The following is a 24,782-nucleotide window of genomic DNA, read 5'->3' as shown; positions in this document are numbered from 1 at the left end:
GCGTGTGTGCGTGTGTGTGTGTGTGTGTGTATACTGTGAATAATAAGCTAACAAAGCAATGTCTCCTTCAGGGGCAGAAGAAGAAAAGTGAGAGCTTGCCCATAGGAGGGAAGAAGATGTAAAAGGAAGTTTAAACCAGGTAGGCAGTGTAACATTGCCAAGTGCCTTGCAGAAGGGCACAGGGGCAGGAGTCTAGGCATACATTCGACGATATTGGACCTTTATCCAAGTATTACAGGGATGAAGAGACTAATTATTATAGATATAGGTCCAAAATAGCCAAACTTACCATTTAAGTTTCAAAAGCCTCGTTTCAATTCCCTCAGATTTTACAAGCAGTTGGGAGTCATAATGAATAAACGCACCTCACCAGTATTTACCCAGGAGCTCTGATCGTCGCTTGTGGTGTAAAATGTGTGTTAAAGGGACAGTTCAGATTTTTGGAACCCAAGCCCTATTTGCTACTTACCAATGATGGTGTTGATTGGTAGATTCCTTTCTCAGCACAATCCATGCTGTTCCTCACATGAGCTCCGGATAGTAAAGGGCTCATTATACTCGAGCAAGCTCCATGGGGGTGGATCTCCGCGAGTCTCTGCGAGTCACCGTGCGGACCTCGCGCTGGGGCAGATGCTATTATACTCACAAGTGATCAACCAAGTGATCAGCATGTTATTGTACAATGGTAAATAGTGAGAACAGCCCGTGAAAAGTCATAGCCTACCGCATGGGTCAAGAAATGTGGGGAAAACACAGCTCAGTGTTCAGGGCTCAGTGGCTTGAAAGCGGCCATGTTCGGAGAGAAGCCGTGCGTTGGTCGCGCTGTGAGAAAAAAATTCAGGCACACGGTGGGCGCCCAACGGAGGTAGCGAATAACCACGCCCAACAAATTTACGTCATTTGACGCGCCCGGCCCTCGCTCCACGCCCGCGCCCTTCACGGCATGGTGAGCATAAAGCAGCCTTTAGCCACCAACCAATACAAGGTCAACGGGGTCACGCTCCTCCTGTCTGTGCAAGCTGACTGAGGCTCACTGAAATGCAAAGGAGGCTCCACAGTGCACACACACACACACACACACACACACACACACACACACAGTGCACACAAAGTACATGTCAACGAGCCTCAGACAGACAGGAGTGTGACCACATTGACTTGGTTTGTGGCTAATTAGCCAGCGCTAGTATGAGAAACAGGCAGCATGGATTGTGCTGAGAAAGGAATCTAACAATCAGCAACATCATTGTCAACTAAGTATTAGGGCCTAGGGTTCCAAAAATCGGAACGATCCGTTTAATCATTAAACGGATCGTTTAATCCTGTTGGCACAGGAAAAGAAAATTTGAAAACATACAGAAATACCCATTGTAATAGGTGAGCACACCAATAAACTATGTGTCATATATTTATTTAGGTAGAAATAATTTTTTTGATGGCACAAGGGTTTTCTGGTCAAACATTTTTTGCCACGAAAACTGCCACGCTTAATATTGTTTGGCCCGCGACTCCTTATATTTTTCTGTATGCGGCCCACAACCAAAAAGGTTTGGCCACCCCTGGTTTAATGTGTCTTCATGTGTGTTTCAGCAGCAGTGTAGAGCAGAGCACGAGACTGAAAGTAAACTGGAGCTGTCAAGACACTGGGCCCGTTTGTCCTCTCTTCACGTCAGCCTGTCAGAGCAGGAGGACCAGGAGGATTTATGAATTTGGGACGGTCCGGTCGGTTCCTCCGTCCCCGGCCGGCGAGCTTGGCCTGTGGGTCTGTGGCCGAGAAGCGACGGCGGCTCCCAGCCAGGCAGCGTCATGAACACACTGCCGGACCACCGGACCGGACGGACAATCCAAAGCCTTCTTCAGGGAATGTCGACATTTGTACAGCACAGACTACTTCAGTGAACGATATTTAGATATATTATATCTCTTGGGTTTAAATGTTTTTTTATAGATTGTACAGATTTTTAGTGGCATTTGTTCTTTGCTACAGAAAAATAAAAGGTTTACTTTAATTATATAAAATCTACTCTGGACTGTTCTGTCCGTATATTTGCAGAATCCATCAGTATCAGACTTTCTGTCTCATGTATGTTGATATGTATGCATCAGGCCTTCACATTTTCTCTGAAGATTCAGTGCGATAGATTTGTTAGTTTCCAGTGTGCACTGCAAAAAACGTCCTCAAAACAAGTTGATTTGCATTGGAATCAAGTCATATGATCAAACCCCACTGGCATATTTCTTCACTTGTGTATTATGGTTTTAAGACTCAGACTTGATAAGCTTTTTGCTCCTCTCGTCATTTTCCAAGTGATAAATCTGTGAACAACATCCAACATACTGAAGGTTTCCTGTTTTAGCTCAGGCATGTCCAAAGTCCGGCCTGGAGGCCAATTGCGGCCCACGGACCGATTTTAAGCGGCCCTCGGCTTGTCTCTCAAAATATACTATATTCTACGGTTCTCTCCAGATCGGCAGAGGGGGTGGAGCAACAACTGGGACAGGAGCGGGAATTGGCCAAGTACAATTGGGGATAAAATATGGGGGGGGTGAAAATAAATAAAAAATAAACTCCAGGCATGTTCACATCAAATTTGGGGGTCCTGCTAGAAAGAAATATTTTACAAATGTGGATCCCATGACCGAAACTAAAACGTTCTCTCTGTGCTCTCTCACAGTGGTATACACTGGGGAAAGGAACCCGAATAGTAGTTGGACAGAAAGGGAATGAGATAAACAGTAAAGGTCCTTACACACCGAGCACGTTTTTTTCGTGCGATTAATTCGCACGTCAATAATATTTTCCGAACCTATATCAGTCAATGCAACCGTGCATACCAACGGCGAAGTTTCGCCCAGCGTTATTGCGGTGTTTATTTTTTCGAACCACGGTCGATTTTTCAGAAATTCGCTTCCGACGTGTACACATCTGTGGCTGTGATTGACAGGTGGGTCAAAACTCGCATCGCAATTTCGTGCCGTATATTCTCATCGCTCTTGATGTGTAAGGACCTTTAATCTGAGGAAAGGATGCTAAATTTGCAAAAACAGTTGATATTGCATGAATCACAAGATGGCAAATGTTATAAGTGTTTACTAAAATGTTTTTTAATCAAATAATTTCCCGTCAAACATAAAAAATCTATGCAGGCCATGTGACCAATCATGGACGCTCCTCATTCTTCATCAACCGCACACATTCAACTCAAGATTCAGTCCAAACTTAAAAAAAGAAAAAAAAAAGAAAAAGTGAAATAATGTCACTCCTTCCTAAATAGTTTGTTCAGGCCAATGGTTGAGTTTGAGCTTTTGACTTCTTCTTCTTGGTCTTTTTGCTGGCGGTGGATCCGTTGGCCGCCGTAGGCCGCTCGCCTGTTGCTCTCTTCTTCCCCCAGTGGCTCTTCTGCTGCTCCAGACGCTGCTGCTTCTTCTGCAGGTACGATGCCGTGTTGTCAAAGTTCACCTTGTACAGGTGCTGGAAGCAGCTCTCGCCCCCGACACAGGCTGTCAGGGAGGGGGAGAGAGAGAGAGAGGATGGTTGGTAATTAACAGGGACCAACAGTTCACCTCCATTCATTCACAAAAAAAGATAAGACCTGACTTCAATTGTAGCATATTTCTATTAATGGTCAATTTCAATGGTCAAATGCATTTCGGCTTTATTACAACTTGGCTAAGTGAAGTTGTAATAAAGCATGTCAGATGCCGAAACATGTTTACCATTACAGCAATATAAAGTTATGGTCTTATTCTGTTTTATTATTTTAACATAATGTAAAATGTTTTTGTGAGTTCCGCAATCCGCAAGTCTTAAATTATGGTCAGTTTGTAAAATCAGTCGGTTGCGTGGGTCTAAATGTGATTTGTTTGTGTGTGTGTGTGTGTGTGTGTGTGTGAGAGAGAGATGACTCACCCTGAAGTGTCTCCCAGTGTGGCCTGAGGGCTTCAGTCACTCTGGTAAAGTCAGCATTCTCAGCATCAGACTAGATGGAGCAGACAACATGGGCTTTGTGAGTGGGACTCAATAAGTGTGTGCGTGCATGTGTGTGTGTGTGTGTGTGTGTGTGTGGGGCATAAGCTAACTGAGGAGTAAATGCATTGACTCATTTAGATTAGTGACAGAGAAGACTGTATTTCAATTACCGGTAGATGGATTTTAAACAATAAAACTGTTGCACACCTGACGGCTCAGATTCAACAACAGATTCTGCTTTTAAGACAACAAAGCATCCTGGGTCCATCGCCATTTTGCATTTCTATTCCTGTTTCACCCCCCCCCAAAAAAAAAGTATTTTAAAATAAATGTAGATCTCCCAAACAGGAACTATCTCTCCTAAATGGTATCCCTCCACTTTTTTTTCTCCAATCAATAAAAATCGATTACCGTAGTCTAATCGATTAGTATGACATCCTCAAATGTCTTCTTTTGTCCTGACCAACAGTCCACAACCCAAAGATAATCGACTATAGACACCAGAAAATATTTGCATTTAACAAGCTGGAACAAGATAATTTTAATCGATTAGCCGATTGGCAGAAAATATTTTTTTTTACAAAGAAAATGATAATTCATTGCAGTTCTAGTATTTGGCAAAACTATGTTCTAAACTGTTCTGACCAACAATCAGTTGAAAATTACAGCAACAGGATCTGTTGTTGAATCAGTTGACCAACATGTTAAATGTCAGTTTTTCTTGCCTCATTCAAATCAATGGGAAGTAAAAAGCCGAACGCTACAAAGAGCCGAATAACACTCATGTTCTTTAAGAGTACTGTAAGAGGAACATTGCTTTATTAAATGCACTCTACCTCCCAGCCGTCTTGTGTGTGTGTGTAGATGTGGAGTGGCTCGTCGCTACGGTCTGTCAGCACCCAGAGTCGGCCCTGGGGGTCAAAGGTCAGGTCCAGGGCAGAGTGGGGCAGGGTCAGCCTGCTGCGCAGCACCAGCCTCTCCTCGCTCCCCCGCTCCACACCCAAAAACTGCACCGCCGATACTCTGCACACGCAGGGGAAACACGTGGGCGATTAGCTCATCCACTGCTTGTTGATGATCGATGTTTGAAGAGAGAAATTCAGCTCTAACTGACAAACACTAATCCAATAGCCATGATGTCAAATAAAAACTTAAAAGCATTGACTATTAAGAAAATACAGTTTCAAAAATACACTCAATACAGTGGCGTCAACGGGCAAAATCAGCCCGTTTTCTCACACCTCTCTTTTAAATCATGTTTTTTTTTTAAATCTGACAGCAGTTGTATTTTGCCTGAACTCAGACAGCCACATCACATGCAGCCTTTATCAGCACAAACTCACAATCTCTGCTCCTCTTTACTTCTGACCTACATTAAGAGTCACCTATGTGTGTCTGCATCCTGATCAACTCCACACTGACCCTGGAACAGCAAACATCGACACACACAGTTCCACTGTATATGACGAACAGCATGGATTGTGCTGAGAAACGAATCTACCAATCAACATCATCATTGGGAAGTAGCAAATAGGGCTAGGGTTCCAAAAATCAGAACTGTCCCTTTAAACTAGCCAACGTTTCACTGCCGTGTCAAAGGTAAAAAAAAACAAATAACGGTACTGTAGTAAGTCTAAAAAAGAAGAAGTTTGGATTTAAAATGAAACCCGGAAAGCCAAACTTGACACAAGTCCAAGTCCACACCAAGTGATTGTAGACTGAGGGCAAATAGGGCTGAAAGAGATGGGGGGGGGTTGTTTGAAAGAATATTACAATTGTGATTTAAACTGCGATTCACTAGTCAGACTTTTTTTTTAACTTTAAAATGTTGAATGAAACGTGGTTTTGTTAAAAGAAAGAACAGATGTCAGTGTACTTTCACATCATACTGATCAATTCTGACCAGAATCTCCTCTCTATAGAGCTGCTGGCGTCTCTTCTGCCCGGCCAATAGACAGAAACAAACCCCAGTGTGCCTCCAGTCCAAGTCATGTGACTCCACTCCCCTCCCCACGTGTGTTATTTGTACATGTAAACTCTGCACCAAGATGGATTCCTGTCCATCTGAATAAGGTGCCTGGTGCCTGCTCTGACCGCAGATACTGACCGCTCACACTGCACAGCGACGTGCTGACCGTCAGGCGAGCAGGCAATCCGGCACACAGCAGACTGGTGGGAATAAAGGAAGAAGGAAACAAAGAAACGGTTTGGTGTTTATTGCCTTTCTTGGATGCGTGGGCACACAAAAAAGGTAAGAAACAGCATCCAGGTCATTTCAAAAACTCACACCATCACCAAAATCCAACAATGATGTTATGATGGCTAGACAGATCTGGGCATTTTTTTACTAATTTCATATGAGAGATAAAATGAGGGAACAGTAAACATCTCCTTTTCATCCTCACCTCAAACGATGCTGTCTCCCTCATAGCCAAACTTATAAATATGTTGTTTAGAGCACCCCCTTTGGTTCAATCAGGGTAATACTGAAAATAGGGAATTGCAGTGGTATTATACATCATTCCCTTAAAGTTTAGTCAAAATCCTCATCTGTGATGTGCGTTATCCTGTGTGCTGGACGGACACAGGCATGAAAGGAGACAATCCTTTCTGCCCTATAAAGGAAAGAGTCAGGAGCTTCAATCTTGACTGAAAATGAGATTTTGACATTTTTGTTTGTTGGCATTGTTTTCAAAAAGACATTTGAACCCAGCTTGCAGAGGCATACTGCTCCATTGAATGCCATACATCCTTTTAAATCACACAATTATTCATGATCCATTCTGGTAGAATTAAATGCGAAGAGATCATCGCTCGTCCCCAGATCGACTCCCAATCCACCGTCAATTTTGTTTTGCCTCTTCACTGTCCCCAGAGGGAAGCAGCAGAAGAACAGCCCCGTTAAACACAATCATTAGCAGTGTGGTAAAGAGTAGCGATGCAACTAACGATTATTTCCATTATTGATTAATTGCCGATTGTTTTCTCGACCAATCTATTAGTACTTTGGTCTATAAAATGTCAGAAAATGGTGAAAAGTGTTTATCACTATATCCCCAAAGCCCAAGATGACATCTTAATCTGCTTACTGTCATAGAAGACTAAAGAAACCAGAAAATATTCACATTTAAGAAGCTGGAATAAGAGCATTTTAGTCTAAACCATTGATTGATTATAAAAAATAGTTGGCGATTAATTTTCAGTCGATCAACTAATTGTGCAGTAAAGTAAAGTTAGGGTCAAATACAATATTTGTGTAATTTTAAATGATGGATTATGTAATGGAAAATAGGAAAATGATGAAAAAATGACAAAGAACAACCTCTTACACAGACAACAAATCACATTTTCAAAACCGTCAAGACATTTGGTGAAGTTTTTAACAGCGGGGACAAAACTAAAAAATGCGAAGTCAATGAAGAACAAATACTGAAATACTGATTAAACGAGTAAAGATAGTGAAGTGTCATATGTGACTCTGGTCTGTCAGTGCCACCCTCCTGAAGAAAAGGCTGGATTGACAGGCTGCTGAAGGCCTTGAGGACAGCTGATGTTTCCATAATAAGCTGCTGAGGAATGTCGCTGTGAAGAAGATATGTCCGTTTCCACTGTGCTGGAGCAGGGGGGAGGCCAGGGGCACGTTACAGGACCGCGGGGCAGTGTTAATACAGTTACACATTATTTCACTACAACACTGGGGCTGTTAGTTTATGTGCAATGATATTCAAAAACTCATTTTGGTTGAAACCCTATTGGAAATAGTGAAGTTGTTCTTGATTGATTGATTGATTGATTGATTGATTGATTGGGGGGGGGGGGCATGTGTAACAATGCATTATGTAATAACACAACGAATTCACTTCCTTATGTAATAACACAACAAATTCACTTCATTATATAATAACACCCGCATTTTGTAATAAGCAGCCTCAACAAAATATCTAACAAATTTAACCACATTTTGTATGAAATTATTACATATTACAGTGGTTATTACAACATATTAAACATCATAAAAAAGTGCAACTCCCTTATTTTGTAATAACTATCACAATATGTAATAATTTAATACAAACTGCGGGGAAATTTATTATTGCGTTCAGGCTGTTTATTACAAAATGTGGTGTTAATTACATAATGAAGTGAACATTTATTGCATTTTCGTCGTGTTATTACATACTGCGTTGTTACAGGGCATTTCCGGCTTTATATGACAGTTCAAAGCAGAGATCGACAGAAAAAAATGGGAGGGACAGGTTCGCATGTTGTCACCCGGATTCAAACACCAGGACGTTGTGTGTACTGTACACGGTATGCGCCTCAGACCACTGATCCACCAGGACGTCCTGAAGAGTAGATTGTTAAAACAGACTGACAGCAGATGTAGTGTTTTACCTTGTGTTTGTCAGAGCTCGCTGCGTCTCCAAGCTCTGCCAGGTCCCAGCTCTGCAGCTTACGGCCTGACTCGTACTCCCACAGCTTCACCGTCCCATCCTGACACACACACACGCACGCACACAAGCACGCACACACACAACTTTTTTTTTAGATATCCTTGTTACAAACATATACTGTGGATATATAGTAAAAACATGGCCTCCTTCCAACTTCTAAGACGATTGAATTGAGAATATGAAAGTCAGTATATCGGAAAGGTGTGTGTAGTGTGTGTGTGTGTGTAGTGTGTGTATTAATAAGAACCTGGGAGACACACATACCCCTGATCCAGAGAGAAGCCACTGTGGATGTCCTGATGGGATCAACAGAGCGCTGACAAACCTGACAGGAAGAGTTCATGATGAGACCAAAGCTCATTTATCCAGAGAAATCAAGAGTCACGCCCCCTTACTCAGAACTCTCTCTCCTGCCCCTCTGGGCGTACAGAGTCACGCCCCCTTACTCAGAACTCTCTCTCCTGCCCCTCTGGGCGTAGAGTCACGCCCCCTTACTCAAAACTCTCTCTCCTGCCCCTCTGGGCGTACAGAGTCACGCCCCCTTACTCAAAACTCTCTCTCCTGCCCCTCTGGGCGTACAGAGTCACGCCCCCTTACTCAGAACTCTCTCTCCTGCCCCTCTGGGCGTACAGAGTCACGCCCCCTTACTCAAAACTCTCTCTCCTGCCCCTCTGGGTGTACAGAGTCACGCCCCCTTACTCAAAACTCTCTCTCCTGCCCCTCTGGGCGTACAGAGTCACGCCCCCTTACTCAAAACTCTCTCTCCTGCCCCTCTGGGCGTACAGAGTCACGCCCCCTTACTCAAAACTCTCTCTCCTGCCCCTCTGGGCGTACAGAGTCACGCCCCCTTACTCAAAACTCTCTCTCCTGCCCCTCTGGGCGTACAGAGTCACGCCCCCTTACTCAAAACTCTCTCTCCTGCCCCTCTGGGTGTACAGAGTCACGCCCCCTTACTCAAAACTCTCTCTCCTGCCCCTCTGGGTGTACAGAGTCACGCCCCCTTACTCAAAACTCTCTCTCCTGCCCCTCTGGGCGTACAGAGTCACGCCCCCTTACTCAAAACTCTCTCTCCTGCCCTTCTGGGCGTACAGAGTCACGCCCCCTTACTCAAAACCCTCTCTCCTGTCATGCCCCCTTACTCAAAACTCTCTCTCCTGCCCCTCTGGGCGTAGAAACTGGTCTCTCTCATCTTCTACGATGATTTCTCCCTGTGTGATTGGTGAATGGCTTTGGTGCAAAATGGCGGCTCTAGAAAGAAGCCCTCGCTCTTTGATTCTCAGGGACTGACACCAAAACCTGACGTTTACCGCTGATGCTTTCTCGTATCAAACTCCACCGTAGCTGCTGGAAATATCTCAATGTGATGGCACATCACCTACATTTGGAAATAACACAAATACCCTATCAAAAAAACTAAATGGTCCAAGTACATCACCACTACCTGTTTTTGGAACAGTGTCTCAAGTATTTTAGAGTGCATTTTTCCTTTAAATGGACTCACTCGAGATGTCCGAGGCAGAAGGACTGGATGTTGTAAGGAGACCTGAGGTGGCTGACTCTGATCTTCTCGTCTCGGTCTGCTGTGATGACGTACCTGTCGCTGGGCGTCAGGGTCTGAAAACAGCGCACACACACACACACACAGAGACACACACAGACAGACACACACATGAACGGATTTGCACGAAACTTGGCAGAAAGGTTGGTCATGGTAGGTAGAGGTAGGTAGAGGTAGGTAGAGAATCTTTATTTATCCCCCTTGGGGCAATTCATGTGCAGCATAAAAAAAAAAGGAATTTAAAAACATACAGACATGAAACAGTAAAAAATAGGGATGTCTTAAAACATAGTACGGTACATTTAAAAGGACACGAAACCATGTAAATTAAAACAAAAAGGGGGCATGAAGTAGGCTACTATTCAATTCAACAGTTCAGGCAGCGAATAGCCTCAGGAACAAAAGAATGGCTGTATCTGTTCCTGCAACAGCGGGGCATCCTATACCTGCGCCCAGAAGGGGGGCAATATATATGTATATATAGTAATATAATATATAATAGTATATATATATATATATATATATATACACATACAACATTCTACTTTACGTGCTTACTGCACAAATTATTATTGTGATGTAACACTCTGAGTCTTTACCATGGCCAGTAGCATGGACAGGTGTCCCAGCTTCAGCTCTCCGTCCCTCTGTGGCTCCTGCACAGAGAAGCTGTAGACGTCTCCTGACTTGTCCGCCGCCAGGAGCTCCTCCTCCGCCTCACTGAACACCAGAGAGGTGCACCTCCGCACCACCCACCTGGGAGACACACACACACACACACACAATAGAAGCCCAATTATCCTCTCATACCCCTGCTGATGTAATTGCTCATTTTGTGCTATGGGGTGGAGAAATTGTGCTAACTGCACATTTAATAGGTAATCATTTAAAGACCAGTATCTAGGGTGGGACATGAACACCTGTCACAGCCAAATGCTGCTACATTTTGGCAGCAGTAGAGCAAGTTTTTCTACTCTGTCTGGCAGGTAGCTAACTAGGAAGCCCCTGTCTCTTCAAAAAGCGGCTGGTGAAGTTTGTGATGCACCAGACAGCTGGTGCACAGACAGACAGACAGCTGGTGCACAGACAGACAGATAGACAGACAGACAAACAGACAGACAGACAGCTGGTGCACAGACAGACAGACAGACACGTCCTGTACCTCGTGCTGACATGCTGCCATGACGGTTGGCAGCGGAACAGAACCAGCCGCTTGGTGTCGTCCGTCAGCGCCACCAGCTTTCCAGACGGAGAGGCAGCGAAGGCCAGGATTTTGTCGTTTCCCGTTTCCTCTGAACCATCGCTAACAGCAGCAGATAAAAGATACAGCTTTTAAAATCAAAGTGTGTAACAATCTATTGAATAGATTGTAACTGTAGATTCTATCCATTTGTCAGCTGAATTTAAAACATCCAAGAAACTCAAGCTAGCTGTGTCAGTATCATCTTTTAAATCTCGGCTCAAGACTAATGTTTATAACTTAGACTGTCTTATGTCTTGTTTCTTGTACACTTTTATTATTCGGGTTTATTTTGTATGTGCCCCTTCTGTAATAATTGTTTATTCCATATCTAGTGCTATACCCCCTATTTCAATGTGTAGCACATGGTAAGCTCTGCTTTTAAATAAGTTTATATAAAGAAAGTTTAATATTAATACTATTACATCATGTTAAACAGAACAGGGACTTTGCAAAAGGCGACATCACACGCACGGCAATGTAAGACGTCAGCATTCACCTGACAACCAACCGACTCAGAAAGAAACAAGCAGAAACAGTCTAGTTCCACCTTTTGTTGTCAGTCTCTGTGTCCTTCGGCTTCTTCTCAGCTGTGCTGCAGTCAAACACAAACGGCTCTCTGAAACAAAACAGGAAAGAAAAAATTAGGCAATTGATTTGAGTCAGAATCTGATTTATTTGATTGCGAGTCGAAGTGTAATTTTCATAATAATAATAACACAGAGCGTTCCCTGTAACCATAGCAACTCGCTCACTCCTGGTTCCTCATGCGAGGAGAGGGGAGATGCTGGAAAGCTAGGAATATATTGCAGGCTACAATATACTGGGTGTTAATAGATTTTGTTAGCTATATTTCTGGCTTTCTGCTGTGCTGTCTGTCTTGCCTGCCCGTGCGCTGTCAGCCCTGTTTTCGCTCCGTGAATATCAATTATGATTTTGTTTTTCAGTGTGTGAGAAAATAGACTTGTGGTGTGCAGATCTTTCCAGAAGTTCTGCATCAGAGTTGGCAGTCCTAGTCGGGATCAGACTTGTAGTCCTGCCAGTCTCCCGGCCAAGACACATCACAAAGTGATGGCAGTAGGAGCTAAAGTTATGGCAGTAGGAGCTAGTCTGACATGGTGACATCGTGAAACACATGTAGTCTGATCCCGGCATAACTCTGCCACATCACTCTATAGTCATGAAGAGTATTCCTCAGAGCAACAAATGTCAGATTGTGTGAGATTATTTTTTTGCTGATTATTTCATACATGTATATCTGGACAGTCCAATGGTAGTTTTCCCCCATACTTTTCCAAACTGTTGTACGGTTTTCAAAGTTATAAAGAGCTGGAAATGACCAGAGGATTTCCCCATGCTTGTCCAGACTTCCCATACCTGGCTTGAGGACTGCTAGCTAGCTAACACAGCTAGCTAGCAGCAACAGCCCAAAACAAACACATAATAACAATAACAGGTTCACTCCCATGCTCAAAACTGTGTCTTCACCAACCTGGTTTGTTTGGTGTGAACTGCTACGAGTTTCTTGTCGCAGGTGGAAACAAACCATTCTCCACAGGTGCCAATAGCAGCCATGGCTACTTTTGCTGCTAGCTGTGTGGCTGTGCTGCAGTGTGTACAATGCTGCGACAACCGCTCACGTGGGTCGCCGTATTTTGGCGCACGCAATCTACGTCATCGCACACCCTAAAGTACAGAATGTACACAGAGAGCTACACAAACAGACATGCCTTTCTGTGGTGAATCAAGGGTGTTTTCCCAGCTCATGGGGATTAGTTTTGATTCATAATAAGTAAATATCTTAAAAAGTATACATAATGTACAATTAATGGCGCAAAAGCCATGTGACGAGACTTACATCCAATATATTTAGTATACAAAATGAGCATGCAATGCAAGTACAACAACCATACATCATGGACTAGGGAAGAATACACACAGCCATGTCTAGAGACAGTCCTAACATACAAACGACATGTAACATACTTGGACGAAGGGGGCGTTGCTGTCACTAGTGTGTGTGAGTGTGGTGCCTTACATAGGAAGGTGATAAACTGGTGTGAGCTGGTCTGAGAGGGAGCACTGGCCACCAGCACAGGAGCAGAAATCATCATTGTTTATCAAAAGGTAATATCTATTATCCACTTTTATCAGTTTCTGATTACTCTGGTTTATGCAGGCAGGCTGTTTCCCACTGGTTTCCTCTCATTCATTGACAATGTTGTACATTTTAATTGCAGACGGATTTATTGGCATTACACTCTTGTTTTCTTCCGCGATTATTATTTTAAAATATAGCGCGGAAAGGCTGTTTTTATAACGTTGTGTCGCTGTGTGTATTTGCTGCAGATTCGGACAGTGCACAGACAGAAAGAAAGATGGCGGCTTCCCTGCTGAGGATAGGACGACTGGGCTCTGTCAAGGTAATGAAATGTCAAGCTGATATTAAATTAAGTTCTTCTTTCATCCTTACATCGTTACTGGGAATGTTTGACACAGCGATTCGGTCAGTAAACACGACGGTTGGACTTTGTAAAAATCAGTTGTTTGTGTCGTTTTCACTGCTAGCAGCCTCTTAGCTAGCATGCTAAGCAGCTTACATCCACTGTCAATGTGGATGACACCTCTTGTTGCTGCAGTGGGTGTGTGTGGTGTGGGCTAGCAGTGAACTCACTTTCATGTGATTGTTAGTAGTTGTTTGTATTGAATCATGAGTGAACTCCTTAAATTATCAATGTGAATAAACTTGCTGTAGTTTACAACATGTTGCTCGCTGACAGCTAGTGCTAACTACATTAACTTCATTCAAACAGGTTTTAGCCACAGGCTAGTCACATGCAGGCATGCAGGCCCTGTGCCACATGAAGCCAATATGGGATTTAACTTTTTAAATGTGTCCGTAGGTAGAGTAGACACACTTATTCAACTTATATAAAGTAGGCTTAGCGTTACATTACCAGTCAAAGGACAATACCTGATTGAATGTACTATGTTTTTCATTATCATAAGGCGTTTGATCTAAAGGCTTCTGCTTGAAGTGTGTTTAATAGACAAATAATGAAGTTGATCCTATGTATGAATTTCTTTCCAAAGCCTTTGCCTCTCCATCAAGACAAAGGCCGACTACTTTAATAGCCTAATCTAAAATATAAGATCGATAGATTTGATTCTTTAAAACTTTTTTGGGCCCTGCATAATTCAGTTTGTGTTATTCATAGTTTTGATGTTTTTACTGTTATTCTAAGATTTGGAAAATGGTAAAAAAAAAATATAGAACACATAGAACACATGTGCGGTGTCAACTCTTTACTGGTTCCGGAGCCCCTAAAGTCCCTAAGGTGATATTTTTATCTTGTGCTGCCCTGGTATCTGTCACCTTTTTCACTCCATGAGTTTGCATCCCTGCATGTTATTTGTAAGGTCCATATAAGCCCTTACAAGTAGAACGGAAGCTTATCACACCTGACAATTGTATTTGGGGGGAGGGGGAATCTATCAAAATCTCATGACTTTTACTTACTGAACAGAACATCTTTGTGACTTCATTGTGTACCAGGATGTGACATCAAACCTTACAGGTGTATCTGCCCCGGCCTTTCACTCCCTGATTGACGCGTGATTTCTAACCCCACATAGGATAAGCAATAACCACGCCCTGTGGCGCCGGGATTGGCCAGGAGCAACACTGGAGGGCACGCAGCCCAGCATTTCATGAACCAACTGAATAGCTCTTGAGAACAGACAGCGATATTGAGAGCGGACATTGAAATGAATTATGGTCACCTACCTTCCTTAGCATAGTAATAATAATAATAAGCATAATAATTGTAATCTACACAATCTACAAAAACATGCAATAATATAAACAGTGTTGTGTTCACGTTCATAGCTCATATAATATAATGTATCGTTAATTTCAAGCTCAATTCTTACCCAGAGAAAAGGTACAGCACTGAAAATGTAACAAGCAATAGTTTTTTAAACATCTTTATTTTAAAAGATGAAAAACCCCAGGTGCTTTAGTCCCAAGCTTCAATGCTCCTGGCCAATCCCGGCGCCACAGGGCGTGGTTATTGCTTATCCTATGTGGGGTTAGAAATCATGCCTGACTGACCTCTAAAATCCTTGACCCTTTGACCTCTGGGGCACTAAAGGGAGAGTCTTGAAATGGGAGGGGAGTTTTTGTTGCATAGCGGTACGGGCTGAAGTGAGTTTTAAAAATCTGAAATCTCAGCAGCTGGCCAAGCAATTGATGGATCATTGCTGGTATAGCATCAACAACACGATCAACCTCCTGCAGATGTTACATTTATCAAGCTAATCTTGCGCTATGAGGCAGGAAAAAACACATTTATTTACTGTGTGTGTGTGTGTGTGTGTGTCAAAAACATTTATTTACTGTGCGTGTGTGTGTGTGTGTGTGTGTGTGTGTGTGTGTGTGTCCAGTGTTTGCAGGCAGAGAGCTGGCGAACTCTGAGCAGAGCTCCTGCAGCAGCTGCAGCCTTCAGCTCCAAATCTGGGGGAAACAAGAAGTCTTCGAAAAAGAGCTTTGGTAGGTTTTAAGAAGTCCCTGCAGCTCCCACGACATGTCTTCCAGCCTTCATCAGGTCTCTGAGGAGGTTCGCTCGCACTGCTCAAACTGTGGTACAAGCATCATTGATCTGGTTGAGGCGTAAACAGGAGTAGTAGTGGGTTAAACGCTGGCACCCTACGAGTGTTTCCTCTGTAATTTTATGCAGCGGAGGTGCTTGAAGGGAATACTTCTAGTTTGGTCTCATATTTGTTGCCGTTTGGTTGTAAGTTGTTTCAAGTTGAGATTGTAGTGCCATTTTTTTTATGTATAAAATAATTTCTAAAACATTTGGACTAAACATATTTTAGTTTTGGATGACATTAAGACTAAATTCCAATGCTATTTTTAACTTCACATGTAGCAGTGGTTGTAACAGGCCCGGTTCTGGATGAAGCGACTGAGGGGGCAGTTAGAAATTGTGTGGGGGCAATTTGAAAATGGCCAGTTTTTTATGGGTGTGTTGTGCTGGCAAAATGGTAACATGTGGACCCAAAAACTAGTGGCTAGCTATTAAACAATCAAATTGCATAGAAACCACCATTGAACAATTTAAATCTGTTGCGCTTCTTTTAAATGAAGGACTGAATGTGCGATACATACCTCTGATATTGCTAAGGCCTTGTGCAATTTTATCCATCGTTATTTTTGTTGACAGGCTAGCTGCTACCAGCTAACCTAGTGAGTTAGCTGTTGTTGCTCATGGACTTGAACAGTGTGTGACACAAGAAAATGAGAGGAGGGAGGCGCTGTCTGCAACTAGGGGCCTGGCGAGAGGTTTAGTGCTTCATAGGCATAGACTGAGTGGGATATAACTGGAACAATGTGACAGGATGACATGCGGCGAAGGGCAGTGTCCAGTTCAGGACACTGCCACAGCAACCAACTTCAATCTCAGGATTCCTGAGATCAAAGTTAGATCAATATTCCTGAGTCAGGAATATTGTTTTCCTCCTTTGTCAAGCTAAAACATTTTTGTTATCATTATTTAACTGGGTGAGTTGACTTAAAATCAGATAATTTACAGTAGCTGCTCAGGTGTTGCTGCAGGGATAGCCTGGTTGCACCAACACAAAGCTAACTGAACCTGTTAGGACTCCACCAGCGGCCTTTGCCATGTTCTCCATTTGCTTTTGAACACTTGAGAATCAGTTGGCTTTCTTGTGTGGCGTCAGACTTTTGTGGTTGTTTTTGCTGCAGTTACCACAAGCCGTGTGAAATCACGGTTAAATGTGACCTCTGTCTTTTTCGTCAAGCGTATCACATTGGATACATTGACATTAAGCTAACAGAAAATGGTGGGAGATGCCAGAAATGACTTACTTTCGTCAAAAGAAAATGGACTCTTGCGGTTAAATGTTAATATAGAAAACTTTTCACATTTCCTGAACAAATCATAGCAAGCATACCAATTTATAATCTGCTTTGGAGCATCTACTATCCAATCAATAATGCTTGTACCGCAATTTTACAGGCAGCCGCAGAAGGTTGTACAGTGGAATCTGCTTATAGTGATCACGGTTATAGTGATCAACGGCGTATGGATCAAAAAGCTTCGTACAGCATCATTCCTATACACATGCCGTTTGGATCATTTGCTTATAGTAATCAGGAGTCTGTCTTACAGTGATCATTTTGGGTCTTCTCAGACATGAGAACAATGGGGAAAAATAAACTGCAGTAATTATATTTTCTCCCCTTACAAACGGCCAAAAATGAGCCAGTGAGATGCAGCAGTGATACTTGGTACATGTCGGTCTGTATATGGAGAGATTGCGGTGTCTCCGACTCTCCATCTGTCTATGCGAGACCGCTGTGTTTGAAACAGCTGGAGGCCTAGGCTAACTTACTCTTATGTATTATTTTGAAAGTCAATAAAATTCAGTAAATAGCGAAGTTGTCCATTTCATATGTACTGTATTCATGTAATAAACATACAAATGTAAATTAGATGGTAATCTGCATTAATTAAAGGGAAAAAAAGGTTATAATGATCATAGTGATCAATTTGACCTGTCCCAAAGTGATCACCATAAGAGGAGTCCACTGTATTGGTATAGTGTTGTATTTTAACCACAGACTTTCCTTCCACAGCTTTTGAAGATTATAATTTCACAATAGAGCTCACCAATATATATATATCGCCTGACAGGCTATATTCACCTTACATAGCTACATACAGTGTGTATGTATGTATATATATATATATATATCTATATACACACATATATGAGAATGACTGGGACTAGTGTTAATTTTCAGTGTCTCATTACGGTTAAGGTTATGGTTGCATTTCTGCACCCTGTTCTCCTTTTTCATCTAGTGCCCTATTTGCTATATCCATTTGATGGCAACTAATCTTTTTTTACAACATTTTATCTGATAAACTGGTATTGGTGTAGATGGCTCTTGCCAAAGAATATCTTCAGGGGATTATTTTTGGATGGCAGTTGGTGTACATCATTGGGGGTATCTTGTCAAATCTCGGGGTGAATAATGGGCATATTATCATCCAATCTGATATCATTAAAAAAATAATGCATCTTGTCTGCTTACACTCCTCGTCCTAGACAAATCCAATACTAAAACATACTTCGATATAGAGAAACTTGTCCAGCACAGGACAATTGTGGATTTCCCCAAGAAAGAAGTTTCCCCAGCTGCTGCCGCTGCAGAAGCTGCAGCTGCACCTAAACCAGCTGCAGAACCAATCGTCGCTGCTGCTGCTGCTGCAGCTGAGGCTGCAGTCGCTACACCTGCGGTGGAAGCCGCGGCCCCAGTAGCCGAGGCCACACCTCTTGCTGAAGCCACTCCCATTGTGGAAGCGGTTCCTGAAGCTGCCCCAGCAATTGAAGCCACACCTGTTGTAGAAGCTGCACCAGTGGCTGAAGCTGCCCCAGCCGTCGAAGCCACACCCATTGCTGAAGCTGCACCAGTGGCTGAAGCTGCCCCAACAGTTGAGTCCACACCCGTTGCTGAAGCCGTCGCTGAAGCTGCCGCAGCAGTCGAAGCCACGCCCCTTGCTGAAGCCGTCGCTGAAGCTGCACCAGTGGCTGAAGCTGCCGCAGCAGTTGAAGCCACGCCCGTTGTTGAGGCCGTTGCTGAAGCTGCACCAGTGGCTGAAGCTGCCGCAGCAGTTGAAGCCACGCCCGTTGTTGAGGCCGTCGCTGAAGCTGCACCAGTGGCTGAAGCTGCCGCAGCAGTCGAAGCTGCACCCGTTGTTGAGGCCGTCGCTGAAGCTGCACCACTGGCTGAAGAGGTTGCACCCGCAGTCGAAGTTGCTCCTGTCGTTGAAGCCGCTGCCGCTCCCCCAGCTGAAGCCGCACCTGAAGCTCCTGTTGAAGCCGCTGCCCCTGAAGTTGAAGCCGCTGCCCCTGTGGCTGAAGCCCCTGTTGAAGCTGCTGCTGCCCCAGAAGCTGCTGTTGAAGCTGCCCCTGTAGAAGCTCCTGCAGAGGCTCCTGCAGCTGAAGCCGCCCCTGAGCCAGCAGTGGAAGCCGCCCCTGAAGCCCCTGCTGTTGAAGCTGCTGCTCCAGTTGAAGCTGCCGCAGAGCCTGTGGTGGAAGCTGCCCCTGCTGCTGAAGCTGCACCGGTTGTGGAAGCCGCTCTTGAGGCTGCACCTGCTGAAGCCCCTGTGGAAGCTGCTGCAGAGTCCGTGGCTGAAGCCCCTGTAGATGCTCCTGTGGAAGCTGCACCTGTAGAAGCCGCTGCCGAGCCTGTGGCTGAAGCCCCCGTGGAAGCTGAAGCTGCCCCTGTTGAAGTGGCTGCCGAGGTTGCGGCTGAAGCGGCCGCCCCTGTGGAGAGCACCGAGGAGCTGGTAGACCCTGCTCCAGTTGTGGCTGAAGCTGCAGGAGAGGAGCTGCAGGCGGAAGCCCCAGCCGAGCCCGAACCAGTCGAACCGTCTGAGGGTACACACTACACCCCCCCACCCCACCACTAAAACCCTTCTCTTTCCCCTGTGGACCCTGCAGTCTACCAACAGTCATTTCCATCACCATTTAATCCAATATATATATTTTGATAAGTGTGTAAGGATAAACTATAAGGATACCCGACATCACAAAAGCACTTTTTGCTCTTGCTTTGCACAGCCTACCTCTAGGAGTTCTCTAGTATTATTAATTCACGCATTCATTTCTTAGGTCATAACCAATTTGCCATTTATCCCTCAAACAACTACCTTGCTTCCACATGCCATATCCATGCAAGACTTAAGCCACACATCCCCGCTCCCTTCAAGTACTGCATTCATTGTCCAACTTGTCTTACATGTGACGCATGTGTTCACTGCATCCACCTGCACAGCTTTTTGCCTTGATAGATCTGCTTGGCATTTTTGTCTCTTTTTGGCACTTTTCATTTGCATTAAGTTGTGTTGTCCACGCTAACATCTGCCTGCTCGCACTCACTCTGCGTCCTGCACACTTTTCTGTTCTGTCTTTCTAGAATTGTTTTCTTCCCCCTGACCTGCATACAAGTCAATGTGCTCCTTTCTTTCCACCATAACTTACAGTATATTTTGATGTTTGAGTCAAAATGACAGATGGCAACCTTTAGTTTATTTAAACGCCACCATTTCATTCCATCCTTTTTCTTTCCCAAAATATTCCCAACAAGATAAGAAATTATTCTCGATGCTCCCCGCCACCCACTTTTGTGTTATGGTTTCACCGAAATGTCCGTTTTGAATTTGTATCCGTCTGTTTTAGTCTAAGGCTAATGTTAAAGGTACCTTGTAGGGGTTGCATTACTCCAGATTCGACCTTTCTACCAATAAAGTCGAATCGACGTCGACTAACCGTCACGTACTAACACCTGTAAAAAAAAAAAAAAAAGTATTGTTTACTGACTTGAGGACAGAGCCCGCCACACAGGAGGAATGTAAACACAAAAATGTCTTGGAGAAAACTCTTCTGGGCAAGTAATATGAGATAAGGCAAACGCGTTGTTTGACTGCAGTGTCCAGGGTTATGCCATATTGTTCACGTACGTAAATAGCGACTCCTTTAATTCATGGCCGACCAATTTGGGGCCCGCGGGCCAAACTTGGCCCACGCTTTAGTTTGTTTTGGCTCCATGTTTTTGAAAGGAAAAAATCACAGCCATCTGTCTTTCAGAGGCTGTGATGGGCTCATTTTTAAAGCTAGCTTGATGATACTTTTACCATTATGAAACTAGAAGACCTATTTTAGATTTTGAATGTTAATTGTCTATAATATAATATAATGTAATTTCACATAACATCATTTATTTTTGGCCCACGGCCATCCATCTGGATCAATTTTGGCCCTTCATAGTAAAGAATTTGGGCATCTCTGCCGCCCGCTTGTAAATAGTGACGCTCCCCCTCATTTCATCATGCCTGCCAACCACGCTCACTTCAACCCCTCATCGCACACATCTTTATCATGTCGACCACGCTCACTTCAACTCCTCATCGCACACACCAACTAGAAGCCGGCTAAACTCTGGATCTAAACCCTGTCATATTGTATATCTTCTCTTAACCATCACCACCTCCTCTGCATCCCAGCTCCTTGAGCCTTGCACCGGACCCACCGCACTGTCAGGGGATATGGGGTTTAATTCAGTCCCGACTCCCGACAACACGTAGCACAACGTTTATTTAAACGGAAACGGTGGTGCATTGAATCATGCGAGGAAACATGACTTTCAACCTGGAAAACGTAGCAAAACGGTGCATACCGCGTTTTCATATAATTGAACACGCACCCCCAGCTGATCCCTGTAATGTTAGTAAGCCGCTCGCAACGATAAAGCACTCCCGATAGCGAGCGAGCAAGTCTCAAACCACGTGACGACTTCTCGACGTCCTCCGGTAGGCGTCGGCGCGTGATGGTGACGTCGACGTGTAGACATGCAACCCCTAGTACCTTGTATCATTGTTTGTTTTAGTCTAAGGCTAATGCTAAAGGTACCTTGTGCTTTGTTAAAAGGATAATGTTATGGTTACAGCTCACATGTTGCCTCACATAGCAACGGCTACTGGTGTTTTTTTTTTTTTTTTACATCAAACTTCCTTTCCTCCTTCCCTTCCCCTCACACTTCCTCACACACTTATTGGGAGTCTCACGATCAAAGTAATTTGTAATTGTTCCCTACATGTCTGTTCCGGTTGTTTGGTGTATTTTGGATGTAAATGTAAACTTTCCTTCCCGTTTTGTGGCAAAAGCGCCAGTGGGGATGGCACTCTGGTTGCTGTGTGTGGAATCTAATCGTACGACTGGGGGGCATTTTTGTCTGGAATTCACTGTTAAACGTAAATGTGCTTGTGTTTGGGATTTAAATTGGACGTTTGAAAAACTCGACTGCAGTCAAACTAGATCTAATAGTGATGCTATAAATGTGTAGCCGAGCATCCTAGCATGACCTATCACAGCAACTTTTTTGAACCTGTCGACTGACCTTTTCACACGTTTTCTCCCATCTTACCCCTGTAGCTGCCTTGTTTCTACCACCCCCTGGTGCTGATTTGTGCATGAGAGGGTTTACTGTTAAAACCTGAATGGTTTTTCATTTTGTCGTTCGAGCCAAATGGACAGATGCTATCCAAACGCATGGTCGTGGTTTTTGAGTGTTTTTCGGTCGAGAAACTAATTTGTGTTTTTGTTTTCCTGTGACTCTCAGCTCAATTGGACCCAATTCAGAAGCTCTTCCTGGATTCCATACGCGAGTACAACACAAAGAGCCAGTAAGTCAATTTTTTTTATTGTGATTGATTCTGCATAGACACGCACAAATCCCTTGACTGACATTCATTCATGTTATACTGTTATAGTCCGATTTTGAATAATCATGAGATTGGGTTGGAGATTATAGGTATTGCGTTCTCCACAACATATTCATTATCTTTGAATGTTACATTTAGTCTCACGTGGTCAGACAACAACGTCTTACGTCGGCACGCTTCCAGTGATGGAGTGTCTGTATCACAAGTCAAATCTGATTGGCTGGGCTGTTACGGAAGTCCGGCTCTCTGCGTGCATTGGTGCATCGTTCAGAATGTACCGCCCACGAGTTGCGTCACGCCGTCCATGGTTGGTCCATTCATGTCTTAGGGGGCGGTCCTTAACCACTTTTCAAGAGTTGAGCGCCAGACCAGACGTAGATCTATATCGATCTATGGCTGGCTACTGTGACTGTTACATTATACTTGTGTGGTGTGTGTGTTTGTGTTTTTAAGAATAAATGATTTGTAAATGTAAACATTTTTTTTTACCGTTTTGCCAGCTGAAATGCACTCCACTCAAGCAGAACCTTTAATTCCAAGCTCAGATAATGTAAATATATTTTGATTAGTGGACAAGGTGGAAACATGCAAACATCACGTCACATGATTTTATGATTTTAACCCATTGATATGCAGCAGTTGCGTGTACCGTATATCCCTTTAAGACCTGCAGCAGCATAATGTGTCCTTTTCCCTTTAAATGTGAAATAAGCAACTTTTTGCCATGAGGGAGCAAAGTGTATTGTTAGTCCCGCCCTCTTCCTCAGAGTTTGGTCAAGCCCCCAAACCTGTCAATCATCTCGATAGGCTGCTTACTTTGAAAAGGCATTGTAGCCTGCCTGAGGCCAAGTTAACCAGCATATGTAGGGAAGGGGAAGCAGCAGACCGTGGAAAAAAAGATTTGAACAGCCATTTTCACCGTGCGTTTGTACCACATGTTTAGCTTGACTGGTCTATGGTTTTCTATTATTATAACAACTCAATCCAGCTCACCACTGGCCACACCCACAGTAAGCGGTTTACAGATTGATGATTTTGATTTTTGATTTAATCTGGACACCCAAAAAATTTCATATAGTCTTAATTTATTTGCACAATACCACTCTTATCGGGCCTGGCATTTCATTCCTCTGACGTGACCCGTGTCCCTCCTCTAGGACCACTGGCGGGCTAGTGGATGCAGGCGCCGACTACCAGAAGGCCCTGGCAGAGGAGATGACGAAGCTCCAGAGACTCTACGGCGGTGGAGACCTCACATCTTTCCCAGAGTTCACGTTCCCAGGTGGGTTGAGTCGGTGGTAGGGTGCCACACATCGTACTGTAGATGCGAGACCTTTCTCAGGTGCTGGTTAGAGCAGTAGTACTTCTGCACCCAAAACTGCAAGGGTTCTCCATACTGAAAGGCTTCAGACCCAATTTCTATTTGGATGTTGACGTATCAAAATGGCAGCAACAAATTGCTAAAATCAGCGTGTTTTGTCACCAGGCTTTACTACATTCAGTTTTGTAGGCGCTTGTCTAAAATGCAGGGCGGGAAATGTCAAAATCTTCATAATGAAATAAGCCATGGTTTTACATTGAAAACTTTGTAGGATCCTGGGATCTAGAGGCTGCCTTTATGTTTGAACCATGGTGGTAGTCTGAAAGATCCTTTAGACATTTATATGTATATAAAAATATCACAGATTACTTGGAACATTCATTAAGCTAATGACTCTCCTTTCTGTGTGTTTTAGAGCCCAAGCTGGATGAGGTTTCTGCCAAGTGAACATCACCAACTTTTCTACTGTCGTGTTTTCCTGTACATCTGTGCTACAACAGTGGATGTCCCACTAACCAATAACCCGTTTACTGTGTCAAAGTTACAAAAAGAACCAAATCTTTCCTCAACTTTTTTGTCTGTGACAATAGAGCCATTTCAGTACCCAGGTATTTTATGGGAATTAAACCCAAGGCATTATATGCACATTTTGGAAGCTAGCTGTGAAATATGCTTCTGCGTAGATTCAGGAATGAGCTGGATGTGGAGGGAAAAACAATAAATTCCAGTTCATATTTGTTCTGTGGCTGTTGCTGTCTTTTTCTGTGAAGGAGGGACACCTCTTGAAGGCATGTTTCATTGCAGATTTTGACAGACTGACACGTGAAAGTTTGAAACTGCAGAGTAAAAATACTCCCACACTAGAGAAGAAGAACTGGACGGACAAACCCGTCTTTATTTGTCACACGAACACACCCAACA

At 43.7% G+C, this 24,782-nt stretch overlaps 3 protein-coding genes across 4 annotated transcripts in view; 2 read left to right on the top strand and 1 right to left on the bottom strand.

Annotated features, from left to right (window-relative positions):
• pde9aa (phosphodiesterase 9aa) overlaps positions 1-2,023 on the top strand; it is a 55,533-nt gene extending 53,510 nt beyond the window's left edge. The window contains exons 18-19 of one of the 2 annotated variants that reach the window (XM_083638769.1): positions 72-139; positions 1,594-2,023. In XM_083638769.1, the coding sequence (XP_083494895.1) occupies positions 72-122 (51 nt within the window). In that variant the 3' untranslated portion in view covers positions 123-139; positions 1,594-2,023. Of the gene's footprint in view, positions 1-71; positions 140-1,590 lie in introns of both variants that reach the window. The other variant, XM_083638768.1, reaches the window with a different exon arrangement.
• A 1,106-nt stretch (positions 2,024-3,129) lies between these two features.
• wdr4 (WD repeat domain 4) lies at positions 3,130-12,820 on the bottom strand. The gene is made up of 11 exons (XM_083639402.1): positions 12,715-12,820; positions 11,773-11,841; positions 11,145-11,285; positions 10,582-10,738; positions 9,926-10,038; positions 8,689-8,749; positions 8,366-8,464; positions 6,078-6,139; positions 4,807-4,993; positions 3,911-3,980; positions 3,130-3,501 (listed from the first exon to the last, which is right to left on the bottom strand). Exons 1-11 carry the CDS (start codon positions 12,795-12,797, stop codon positions 3,281-3,283), a joined length of 1,263 nt encoding a protein of 420 aa, XP_083495528.1. The 5' UTR covers positions 12,798-12,820; the 3' UTR covers positions 3,130-3,280.
• Positions 12,821-13,215: 395 nt separating this feature from the next.
• On the top strand, positions 13,216-24,567 carry LOC310778998 (uncharacterized protein). Its single transcript, XM_083639482.1, has 7 exons — positions 13,216-13,349; positions 13,572-13,645; positions 15,669-15,774; positions 18,363-19,697; positions 22,438-22,501; positions 23,698-23,822; positions 24,277-24,567. Exons 2-7 carry the CDS (start codon positions 13,601-13,603, stop codon positions 24,306-24,308), a joined length of 1,707 nt encoding a protein of 568 aa, XP_083495608.1. The 5' UTR covers positions 13,216-13,349; positions 13,572-13,600; the 3' UTR covers positions 24,309-24,567.
• Positions 24,568-24,782: the final 215 nt, after the last annotated feature.

The sequence above is a fragment of the Poromitra crassiceps genome (genome assembly GCF_964638095.1).
Source record: "Poromitra crassiceps genome assembly, chromosome: 6".
NCBI classification, from domain to species: domain Eukaryota; kingdom Metazoa; phylum Chordata; class Actinopteri; order Beryciformes; family Melamphaidae; genus Poromitra; species Poromitra crassiceps.
The sequence above is the reverse complement of the archived record's forward strand: the minus strand, read 5'-3'. Positions and strand labels throughout refer to the sequence as shown.

Bases quoted from the DNA above. Each gene is read 5' to 3' on its own strand.
- LOC310778998 (XM_083639482.1), top strand. From the start codon at position 13,601: ATGGCGGCTTCCCTGCTGAGGATAGGACGACTGGGCTCTGTCAAG. The intron at 13,646-15,668 runs GTAATGAAATGT...GTGTGTGTCCAG, and splicing joins GACGACTGGGCTCTGTCAAG to TGTTTGCAGGCAGAGAGCTG. The intron at 19,698-22,437 runs GTACACACTACA...TGTGACTCTCAG, and splicing joins ACCAGTCGAACCGTCTGAGG to CTCAATTGGACCCAATTCAG.
- wdr4 (XM_083639402.1), bottom strand. From the start codon at position 12,797: ATGGCTGCTATTGGCACCTGTGGAGAATGGTTTGTTTCCACCTGCGAC. The intron at 10,739-11,144 runs GTACAGGACGTG...TGTGTCTCCCAG, and splicing joins TGGCAGCATGTCAGCACGAG to GTGGGTGGTGCGGAGGTGCA. The intron at 8,750-9,925 runs GTGAGTCCATTT...TCTTCCTGTCAG, and splicing joins TTCTGCCTCGGACATCTCGA to GTTTGTCAGCGCTCTGTTGA.